Below are 12,311 nucleotides of genomic sequence, written 5' to 3'. Positions count from 1 at the left end.
GACAGATCCAAAAAAATATTGCTAAGGCTGATGTCCAAGAGTTTACTGCCAATGTTTTCATTTAGAAATTCTATGGTTTCAGGCCTCCCATTTAGGTCTTTAATCCATTTTGAGTTTTTATTTGTGTATGGTGTAAAAAAGTGGTCCAGTTTCATTCTCTTGCATGTAGCTGTCCAGTTTTCTCAGCACCGTTTATTGAAGAGACTCTCTTTTCCTTATTGCATATTTTTGCCTCCTTTGTCATAGGTTAAATGCTATATAAGCATGGGTTGATTTCTGGACTCTCTGTTCTGTTCCATTGATCTATGTGTCTGTTTTTGTGCCAGTACCATACTGTTTTCTTTACTACAGCTTTGTAGAATAGTTTAAAATCTGAGATTGTGACACTCTGGTTTTGTTCTTCTTTCTCATGTTTTCTTTAGCTATCCAGGGTTTTTTGTTGTTGTTGTTGTTCCATACAAATTTTAGAATGATCTGTTCTATTTGTGTTGAAAAATACTATTGGTATTTTGATAGGGATTGCATTGTAGATCACTTTGGGTAGTATGGACATTTAATAAAATTAATTCCTCCAATTCATAAGCATGGTTTATCTTTCCATTTATTTGTATCATCTTTAATTTCTTTCCTCAATGTCTTATAGTTTCAGAGTGTGGGTCTTTCACTTCCTTGGTTTAATTTATTACTAGGTATTTTATTCTTTTTAATACAGTTAGAAATGGAATTGTTTTCTTAATTTCTACTTTGTTGTTAGTGTATAGAAACACAACAGATTTCTGTATATTAATTTTGAATCCTGAAACTTTACTGAATTTATTATTAGTTATCATATTCCTACAACCTCCTAATCTATGAAACAAGTTGAGAATCACCTTAGAACAAGAGAGGCATTGTCACGAACATTGCTGAGAGAGTAGATCTTAAAAGTTCTCACCACAAGAAAAAAGTATTTTTGTAACTATGCGTGGGGATGGATGTGAATTAAACTTATTGTAGTAATCATTTCACAATAGAAACCTATATAAAATCATTTTATTGTACACCTAAAACAAGTACAATGTTATATGTCACTTATGCTTCAATTGAAAAAAAGACGACAAAGTCTCCTCCTGAAAGAGAAGGCAAGTGTGTGGAGGGACTGAAAGGAGGAGAGGAGAGAACGGTGGTATTGGACAGAGGTTGAGACAGTGGGCTTATGGTGGCAGCAGTATTCACATAAAATAATTTCCCTGTAGGAGAACTCAGCAGTGGGTATTAGAGCACAAAGAGGGCCAAGGCTGACCTGGAATTAAGGTTTTGTTTGGCAGGTAGCCCCAGGATGGGAGGGTACCGGCTGGAGGACTTTTTTATGTGTTATAGCCTGTGGGTTTGGAGTTAGAAGCAGGAAAGACTGGATGACAATGAAGGGCTGACCAAGGTTAATAGCTTTAGTCCATAAAATATATAAAAAGCTCATATATTTTAATCAGAACACTATGAATAGCCCTTCCCTTAAAACAGGAGACAAAAATCATGAACAGGAATTACAAATAACCTAACAAATATATGGAGTCTGTTCACCCTCATAGTGGTCAAATCAATTAGAATTTAAATACTGAGGTATCATTTTTCACCTACCATGGTAGGAAAGAAAGCCTAATTTTTTTTTTCTTTTTTAGGGGTGGGGGCAGAAGGAGAGAAAGAGAATCTCAAGCAGGCTCCACACCCAATGTGGAGCTCAATCTCATGACACTAAGATCATGACCTGAGCCAAAACTGAGAGTTGGATGCTCAACCCACTGAGCCACCCATGTGCCCAAATTTTAAAAATGAAAGTACTTCATGCTGTTGAACGAAAGGAAAATTTGAGGGGTGTAAGTTAATGTAAATCTTTAAGAAGATAACTTGGCAACAATTTCTCGAAGCCTTAAAATTTTTACCCCTTGAATTAGTAATTTTACTTCTGGGAATTTATACTCAGGTAATAATACAAAAGAAAAACAAAAAATTGAGAGAGGGACATCCTTTGCACTCCCTTGCCAGTCAACACTACACTTGCATCCAAGGAACTAAGTCAGTTTAACTTTCAGGAATAATGAAAGCTTTGGGCCATTAATGTCCTGTGAGGCTCTCTGTTCCCCAGTTGATAGACATCACAATAAAATAAGCTTTCTCAGCCTACTTCTCCGCAGAGGCAGATCAGTCAAAAGGTCCCCTAACTTGATTGCAATTACTCCTGCATTTCTAGTCCTCCTCGATTCCTATTTTTAGCTCTTTGGTTACCACCCACTAGACTGTGAACTCCTCAAGGGCAGCGACGTCAGTCTTATTTGTGTGTCTTCTATCCACCTCTATACCCTTTTGCTAACACACGGTAGGTGCTTAATAAATATGGGTAGCATTGGCTTCCATTTCAGCCGTCCCCCAACTCCATCATTCCCCATCCTCTACCCTCTTCAGTTTGTGTATATTGCTGAAGATCAAGTTGTTCTCTTTGTTCAGTTAATTTGTTCTTAAGTGTCCTTGTGTATGTGCCAACGAGCTGGCATTTCAGAGGTGCCATGTTTATTAATAGACTCTTGCGTCACATACCTTAAAAGTGAGGTTCAGGGTCAATGCCTCTCTGGGTTTATCAGCCTAATAACTTTCTGTAACTCTTACTAATGAAGGGATGTGGCTACATGTGGGTAATAAAACATGGCAGGGAATCAGCTGACTTATGAAAAGTTAAAACTGGAGAGGAGCTCAGGAAATGATGATATCGCTCCACCCACCAGTCCAGTTTTACAGATAAGGAAACCGAAGATCAGAAAGGGGCAGATTTCCCAAGTTTACATAACTGGTTCATGGGATGGTTAAGATAAGGGTTCAGGGTCTAGACATCTCATGTATTGTGATTTCCAGGACACATGTCATCAAAAGTATGTGTCATGAGAACATGTGAGCTGCAGAAGCGTATGAGAAAGGGCAAGGGCAGCAAGCCCAGCTATGTTGAGTGACACGGCAGAACTCCATAGTGGAGGGAGAAGTTGCCAGTGATTCTGCGAGAGGGCCGGGTTGGAGAACAGGGGCAGGGATGTAGGACAGACGTAAACAGGTGTCTGGATGACATAGGAACAGTGTGGCATGGTGAGTAGAGCATGGCCTTTGGAAGCTGGAATGTAGTCCCAGGGCTGTCACATATCCCCTTGTTACTTAATTTCTCTAAGACTCAGGTCATTAGTCTGTAAAACTTGCCCATAGAACTAACTTCTCAGGGTTGAGTTAAAGGAGACAATGGATGCATTGTATTATTAACTCAGTACCTGGAGAAAGCTCTAGAAGATGGTGGTTTGTGACATTCTCATGGAGGGCAAGTCTTGTAGTCCTTCTAGGAGGTTAAAAGTGAGCACTGATCCCTACGTCAATCTTCAGAATGCTTTCGGACAGGGATGAGTTCCTTCCCTGAAGAGGGAGGACCTAACTCTATTGGGGTGATTGCACCCTAGAGCAGACTCAGCAAACTATATCCTGTGAGCCAAATTCAGCCAGCTGCCTGTTTTTGTGGGACCTACAAGCTAAGAGTGATTTTTACATTTTTTTAATCACAAAAAAAGAACCATGTTTTATAAAATGTGAAAATTATGGGGAATCCAAATTTTGGTGTCCACAAATGAAGTCTTATTGGTACATAGCCACACACATTCATTCACATATTGGCTATATGAATTTTATGGCAGAGTCCAGGAGTCAAGACAGAGATTCTATCTCATTACTTTGCACTGCTCCTTGGCACATGACACATATGGCAGTGATGCAGTTGGAACTCAACAATGTTTCAAGTGCCATGTGCATGGTCTTACCAGGACATCTTTTTTCTTTTTTAAATTACCAATGCAGGGCTCCTGGGTGGCTCAGTAGGTTAAGCGTATGCCTTCAGCTCAGGTTGTGATCTCAGGGTCCAGGGATTGAGTCCTGCATGGGGCTCCCTGCTCAGTGGGGAGTCTGGTTCTCCCTCTCCCTCTGCCCCTCCCCTGGCTCCTGTGCTCTCTCTCTCAAATAAATAAATAAATAAAATATTTTAAAAAATTACCAAGGCATACCCATCACATCAAAACAAGAAGAGAAAAATGGATTTCAAATATCATGCTTTAAATCACAGTATGGGTTATTTTGTTACCAAACTAGATGGCAAAGCATTACTTATTATATGGTGATGTGATATGTGGGCTAAAATAATAGATTATGTTACTATTACCAGACTAAAGACATATCACAGTATTCCCAACTCACAGGAAAGTAACCATCAGAAAAAATAGGGAATTTTAAGTGGAATATTTCATTACAGCAGAATGTGTTCATAAAGTTAAATAATGAAAATGAGGCTGCAATCAAAGAGAGTTACCAAGTGGCTCATTTGTTAGTCAAGCAAGGAAAGTGACTTAAGGATGAGTTAATTAAATTGTGTTTGATTGCATTGGTCAAAGAAATGTGTCCAGAGGAAAGACACCTGTTTAAGACTGTTTCAGCAAAAATAAACAGCTGCTCAGATAGTTGAGAACACTGGGAGGAGTATCAATAGTCAATTAACAAATACCTTTGAGTGACATTCCCTGGCTCTTGATGATTGATAATTGGTACTGGTACTACTCAGTTGCTGTTTATTCAAGGAGTCAGTGACAAGTTGGAAGTGACTGAAGACTTAGCCTCTGTGGAACAACTATAGGAAATAATATTTTCAAAATGGAGGGGTGCCTGATTGGCTAAGTCAGATAAGCATCTGCCTTGGGCTCAGGTCATGATCCTGGGGTCCTGGGATTGAGTCCAGCATCAGGCTCCCTGCTCAGTGGGGAGTTTGCTTCTCCCTCTCCCTCTGCCCCTCTCCTCTTGTGCATGTATGCATGTGCATGTGTGTTCTCTCTCTCTCTCTCTCTCTCTAATAAATAAATAAAATCTTTAAAAAATGGAATTATACACTTTAAGTGAGTGAATTGTATGATGGGTGAATTAAATCTTGATAAAGCTTTTTTTTAAAGAATATTTTCAAAGAAATTGAGAAAACACTATTTCAGTATAAACTGAAGTAGAATCTACTAAGATATGTTGCAGTTGAAGGTGGTAGAAATGAATATGGAGCAGAAAAAGCTATGGTTGGATTCATTCACAAAGTGTGAAAACATTAGGCATTTAAAGCTTATGGTAATTAGGGGCACCTGGCTGGCTCAGTCAGTAGAGCATGTGACTCTCCATCTTGGGATTGTGAGGTTGGGCCCCACGTTGGGGATAGAGATTACTTAAAAAGATAAAGAAAGAAAGCTTATGGTAATTCATTGTAACATTCATGAGTATTCTGTGGACAATATTTCAATATATCATGTGTTAAGGAACCATTAGTGTCAACAGTGAAATTTATTCGCACTCAGTTGACTTAATAATCATTGGTTCTGTGAATTTCTTTTTATAGACTTTTTTTTTTATTTTAAAGTAATCTGTACACCCAACGTGGGGCTGGAATTCACAAGCCTGATCAAGGGCCACATGCTCTTCTGACTAAGCCAGCCAGGCACCCCGCTTTTATCAGGTACAGAAGCTAGTATCCTGACTTACCCTACGATAAAGCAGTTTGATGGCTTAGCAGTTGTAAAGTTTTATTGGAAGTTTTGGAGAGCAGGGCTGAAATTAAATATTTCTGAGTGAGAAGAAACATTCTCAACCACTACTATCAAACAGAATGGCTTTTGAAGTTAGCTTTTGCTGAAAACCTAATAATGGTTCCTAATAAACTCAACTTACAACTACAAGGCAAAACAACAGTTACATGCAGATTTTATACTGTGGTGAAGTCATTTTAAGAACTAATTGTTGTATAATTCACAAGTAATGTATAGCTGTTTTCTATACTTCCCCGTGTGGTCAAAAGTTAAAATGAGAAGCAAGATCTTCCTTTCCATAAAAATTTGCAGCCGACATATTTTTTGAACTTAAACTACAGTTCCAGTGGTGTTTTTCAGGCTTCATCACAAATGTGAAGAAAATTTCCATATTCCAAAATCTGTTTTAGTATGTAATTGAGGAGACCTGGTTCCTAAATTTCAATTGGAAGTGATTAATTTGCAATATAATGACATGCTAAAAGGCAACCACCAATAGAAGAATTTAACAGAATTCTGTAACTGCCTTCCGAGCAATGAATATACTTATTTACAATTACATGTTCATGGGCTGATGTCAGCATTTGGCAGTACCTATCTGCATGGACAGACATTTTCAAAATGAAATACATAAAATTTCATTATAAATCAGCATTAACAGTTTAACATGTGTGATCAATTTTGATGATCGGGAACCTGACTTTGAACTTCAATTAAGCAAAATAGTTATCCCCGCCAAAGAAGTCTACTCTTCTATTAGTAAACCAGTATTATCAAAAATGGTGCTTGATTATTATTATATTTTAAATTTCATCAATAAAATTTTTGAAAATTTGTTTTCTTTCCTCTGTGAAGGTCTACATAATATCCTCAATTTTTCCTCTTGGCCCACAAAGCCTAAAATACTTACTATCTAGCTCTTTATAGAAAGTGTTTGCTGAGCCTGATGTAAGTCACGCCCCTACCTGTGCTATTATGATAGTAAATCTACTTCATGGTTTTGAGTTAATAAGTGTAAAGTATGTAGAATGGCGGTATGTGGTAGGTGCATTTTCAAAGTAAGTTATTAATATCAATAGTTATATTTCTATAGCTCTTCTGAACTATAAAGAATTGTGGTCCTTACAAAAGCTTATCTGCAGGTGAATAAAAATGTCCTTTCTCAGTCCTCTCTCAAAGTGCCCTGGGGCACTACCTAATCCATACCCCCCTTACTTTATTTATTTATTTATTTTTAAATTTTTATTTATTTTTAAAGATTTTATTTACTTATTTGAGAGAGAGAGAGCACATGAGCAGGGGCAGAGGGAGACAGAGAAACAGACTCCCCACTGAGCGCAGAGCCCGATATGGGACTGGATCCTAGGACCCTAGCCAAAGGCAGGCACTTAGTTGACTAAGCCACCCAGGCGCCCCTGGGCTTACTTTTCTTCTTCTCCTTCTCCTCCAACTCCTTCTCTTCCTGCTGCTTCTCCTACTTCTTTTTTGGTAACAGCTTTATTGAGATATAATTTATATACCATGCAATTCACTCACTGAATTCAGTGCATCACCACAACTAATTTTAGAGCATTTCCATCATCCCAGAAAGAAACCTTCACTTTCTCAGCCATCATCCCCCAATCCTCCCTCCCCACAGCCCTAGGCCATAACCAGTCCACTTTCTGTCTCCAAGGATTTGCCAGGTTCTGAACATTTACTATAAATGGAGTCATCTGATATGTGGTCTTTTATGACTGGCTTGTTTTACTCCGCATAGTATTTTCAAGCTTCATGCACATGGTAGCATGTATCAGCACCACTTTTTCATGACAGAACAATATTCCATTGTATGGATGTACCAATTTTGTTTATTCATCAGCTGATGGACATTGGGTTCTATCTTTTGGCTATTATGAATTATGAAATTCATGTGTAAGTATTCGTGTGGACATATTGTCATTTCTGTTAGGAATACACCTAGAGGGAGAATTTCTGGACCACATGGTAACTCTGTCTAATTCTGAGGAATCATCAGACTGTTTTCCAAAGTGGCTGCACCAGTTTTCATTTCTACTGGCAGTATATGAGGGTTCTGATTTCACATCTTCACCAACACTGGCAATTAATGTTTGTTTATTATTATTATAGCCATCCTAATGACTGTAAAGTGATAGCTAGCTCATTTTTAATCCTCTGAGATGAGGCGCTGGGGAAAACCCCCTTCCTCACCATTCCACGCTGGGTGCACTTGGAGACACCATCCTGGGAGCCCAGCTCTGAGAGCGTACCAGGGTATTGCCACAAAAACTTAAAGTCCTTCTCCAAGGAGAAAAGGCTCCCAAAGATTGTGCCCCACTGGTAGTTTTTCAGTTCACAAACCCACGTATTTACTTGACCCTCTAAGAAGGCATTATTGGGAAGTGTGGAAATATTTTTCGAAGGACTACAAATACTTGCAGGCAGATGATTACTAGAGAGCTTGACTCAGCAGGACGAGATTGCTTCTGGAGAGAAATTCTGCAGAGATGGCGGCCCACCTCCTGCCCTCCGTCCCTACGATTTACAGAGACACTAGCAGCCTTCTGGGGAGAGGAACCAGGGCCACTGGGAGAGAAGTCTCCATACAGGAAGGAAAAGTGTCCCTGGAGAGGCAGGTCCCACACCGGGGCAAGAGGTCAAAAGGGAGAGTAGTTTCTGGTTCTGCCCTAGGAGGCAGCTGCTTCCCTGAGTGGAGCAGAAATGGGGATTTTTGTCCCCGTCAACCTCAAAAATGAAATAGCTGGTTATTTTACCAACAAAATACGAGTATGTAGGAGTAACAGAAGAATTGGCAACTATGGCCAACCACAGGCAAATCCAGAGACAAATGGAGGGGAAGGTCAGCTTCTATTAGCTTTTAGGAGGAAATCAGGGAGGGTTGTTTTGAACACAAGTTCACTGGAGGGGCGGCTGGGTGGCTCAGTTGTTAAACTTCTGCCTTCAGCTCAGGGCGTGATCCCGGAGTCCTGGGATCGAGCCCCACATCGGACTCCTCCACTGGGAGCCTGATTCTTCCTCTCCAACTCTCCCTGCTTGTGTTCCCTCTCTCACTAGCTAGCTGTCTCTCTCTGTCAAATAAATAAATAAAATCTTTAAAAAAAAAAACAAAACCAAGTTCATTGGAGAAGAACAAGAGTTGGAGGTTGTGGCAGTTTCTCATTGGCTGCAAGCAGTGGTTAGTGCTTTTCGGTGGGGGCAGGGATCTTCCTTCTTTAAAAGCAGGCGATGAAATTCCTATGTGAAAACTGTCCTCCCTTATCAAGATAAGAATGATCTTCCTTCTTCCTGCTGGTTACACAAGCTGCAGGGAGTGGTATGTGCGTGAGAGCGCCTCTTAAGGGCTTCCCAGCTCGGTTTTAAATGACGTCTCTTATTTTCACACCCCTGCAGAAAGTCAGCCAGGGGAGGGCTATTGCGTGCCCACTGTGTGCTGGCTTCTGCTGGGTGTCGCACTCGCCGTGCACTTCGTAGAGTGTTTCAAGGTGAGCTCTTCCGGGGCGCCTGGGTGGCACAGCGGTTGAGCGTCTGCCTTCGGCTCAGGGCGTGATCCCGGCGTTATGGGATCGAGCCCCACGTCAGGCTCCTCAGCTATGAGCCTGCTTCTTCCTCTCCCACTCCCCCTGCTTGTGTTCCCTCTCTCGCTGGCTGTCTCTATCTCTAATAAATAAATAAAAAAATCTTTAAAAAAAAAAAAAGGTGAGCTCTTCCATGATACATGCTCCCACCACATCCTGAATGTGTCCTTCATAGCACTTTGCACAGAGTTATCTCAGAAATACTTGTCAGTTCATCATTATAACCTCAGAGCCTGGGACAGTGTCTGGCACTTATATGACTCTAAAGTATTTGGTGAATGAAGGAAATAATGTAAACTCAACACTGGCTGGTGGAACCCAAGTCCAGTACCTCCTTGTATATATTACTTTGTCCTTTATTCACACTTAGTAAAAATACAGGATTGTTGAAATTTTCCTTTGTGTTGATGACTACATAATATTTTTCTCAAGAATTCACCCAATTTGTTTTAACCAAGCTCAGCTTTTGGACATTTATATAGTTTTGCATTTCTTTCTTCCTTCCTTCCTTCCTTCCTTTCTTTCTTTCTTTCTTTCTTTCTTTCTTTCTTTCTTTCTTTCTTTCTTTCTTCTTTTTTTTTTTTTTTTTTTAAGATTTTATTTATTTGAGAGAGAGAGAGAGGAGAGCATGAGCCAGTGGGGGGTGGGGATAGAGGGAGAGGGAGAAGCAGGCTCCCCGCTGAGCAGGGGGAGCCGGACAGGGGGCTCAATCCCAGGACCCTGAGGTCAAGACCTGAGCCAAAGGCAGACCGCTTAACCAACTGACCCACCTAGGCACCCCATTTTACATTTTTTCTTTGAAAAATAATAGTGATACATCCTTGTACAAATGTCTTTGAGCACATGTCTAGCTATTTCCTTAGGACAAATTCCTAGAATGGAATTGCTGGTCAAGGGATATGTCCATTTTCTTTTCTTTTTTTTTTTTAATTGAAGTATAATTAGCATACAGTGTTATGTTAGTTTCAGGTGTACAATATTGATTCAACAATTCTATACATCACCCAGTGCTCATTACCATCACCAGCTTCTTCACCCATCCCCCCAGCCTCCTCTCCCCTAGTAACCATCAGTTTGTTTGCTGTAGTTAAGAGTCTGTTCCCTGGTTTGTCTCTTTTTTTTCTTTGTTTGTTCATTTATTTTGTTTCTTAAATTCCACATATGAGTGAAGTCATATGGTATTTGTCTTTCTATGACTGACTGATTTTACTTAGCACAATACCTTCTAGGTCCATCCATGTTGTTGTAAATGGCAAGATCTCATCTTTTTTTATGGCTGAATAATATTCCATTGCATATATATCATGTATATATCGTATCTTCTTTATCCATTTATCTATGGATGGACACTTGGGGTGCTTCCTTATCTTGGCTGTTGTAAATAATGCTGCAAGGAACATAGGCGAGCATGTACCTTTTCAAATTAGTGTTTCCATTTTCTTTAGGTAAACAGTAGTGGAATTACTGAGTCATACGGCAATTCTATTTTTTTTTTAAGATTTTATTTATTTATTTGACAGAGATAGAGACAGCCAGCGATAGAGGGAACACAAGCAGGGGGAGTGGGAGAGGAAGAAGCAGGCTCATGGCAGAGGAGCCTGACGTGGGGCTCGATCCCATAACGCCGGGATCACGCCCTGAGCCGAAGGCAGACGCTTAACCGCTGTGCCACCCAGGCGCCCCGGCAATTCTATTTTTAATTTTTGACTTCCTCTTTGATTTCTTGGTTGACCCATTCATTGTTTAGAAGCATGTTATTTACCTTCCATGTATTTGTGTTCTTTCCACATTTTTTCTTGTGATTGATTTCTGGCTTCCTACTGCTGTGGTCAGAAAGATGCATGATACAGTCTCAATCTTTTTTAATTTATTGAAACTTGTTTTGTGGCCTAACATGTGAGTTTGGCTGCTGGCACTGCAGGCACACTGGTGTGTGTGGTTATCATCTCCACTCCAGGGCAGAAGCTGCTTTGGAGGGACTCCTGCTGAGTGGCGCAAGTTGGGTGGGGAGGCTGTACAAGACCTTGGGGGTGGGGCTCGAGGTGCTGGCGGGCTAGGTAGAGAGTGTTCCTGCTGGTTCTGCAAGTGTCCTGCTACCTAAGCGGGCAGGTGGAGAGGGGGAAGGTGCCTTCAGCTGTTGAGTTCTTGGAGAAGTCTCCTAAAGAACGCTGCCCCTCCAGCACCCGTTCTGAGGTTAGTAAATCTCCTTCACATATACCCCAGGCGTTGTTCAAACTGCTGCTTCTTTGCTGTATCTCGGTGGGGTGGTCATGCCGGCTCTTACAGGGTGGGGACTCCGTTTGCTCTCGCCCTCAGCTCTCCCGGAGCTAAGCCTGGTGATTTTTTAAGTACCCAGAGCTAAGCCCTGATTATTATGAAACTTGAAAAGTTAAGCACCCTGGTTTTAAAGTCAAATGTTATAGGAACCCGTCTTCCCCGTGCAGGTCTCCCGTGCCGGGTGGTGTCTGATCCTCTTCTCCGTGCTCCTGGTATCCCTCCTGCTTGTGGTTAGTCCTGCTGGGGGTTTGGTTCCCAACCTGTCTCTGCCCCTCCTCCCCTTCTCAATGTGGCCTCTCTACAGTTTGCTGTGGAAAGTCTGCTCTGCCAGTCTTCGGGTTGTTTTCAGAGTTAGTTGCACTAATCTGGCTGTTATCTCAGCATGTCTATGGGACCAGATGAGCTCAGGATCCTCCTACTTTAACATCTTTCCAGCAGTTGGGATATGTCCATTTTTAAAGGTCTGTATTACTTATGGCTAACTTTCCCTTCCCCCAAAGGCTGTATATAAGGTCTGTTTGTCATACACCATTGCCAACAGCAATTTTTATCATTCTTTAAATCTCTGCCCTGAAACAGGCCTACAGTCATAGTATCTAATTGGTTCCTATGCTGAGCAACCTTGAAGGGAATTGCTTGTGAGTACATGACAAGGTTTTATTTCAAATTTGTCATAGAGAAAACCATTCCTTAGAAAGCCAAATCAAAAATTCCTTCTTATAAGAGACATTTCTTTTTTTTTTTTTTTAAGATTTTTATTTATTTATTAGAGAGCAAGTGCAGAAGTGGGGGAGGAGGGACTGAGGGAGACAGAGAGACTCACCTCTGA

General features: G+C 40.8%; 1 protein-coding gene across 1 annotated transcript in view; it reads left to right on the top strand.

Annotated features, from left to right (window-relative positions):
• MUC13 (mucin 13, cell surface associated) overlaps positions 1 to 12,311 on the top strand; it is a 53,390-nt gene that overhangs the window by 15,477 nt on the left and 25,602 nt on the right. The window contains exon 3 of the mRNA XM_034670772.1: positions 9,021 to 9,112. Within this exon, the coding sequence (XP_034526663.1) occupies positions 9,021 to 9,112 (92 nt within the window). The remainder of the gene's footprint in view (positions 1 to 9,020; positions 9,113 to 12,311) is intronic.

Source organism: Ailuropoda melanoleuca, chromosome 1 (assembly GCF_002007445.2).
Source record: "Ailuropoda melanoleuca isolate Jingjing chromosome 1, ASM200744v2, whole genome shotgun sequence".
NCBI classification, from domain to species: Eukaryota; Metazoa; Chordata; class Mammalia; order Carnivora; family Ursidae; genus Ailuropoda; species Ailuropoda melanoleuca.
This window is presented reverse-complemented; position numbering and strand designations above follow the sequence as displayed.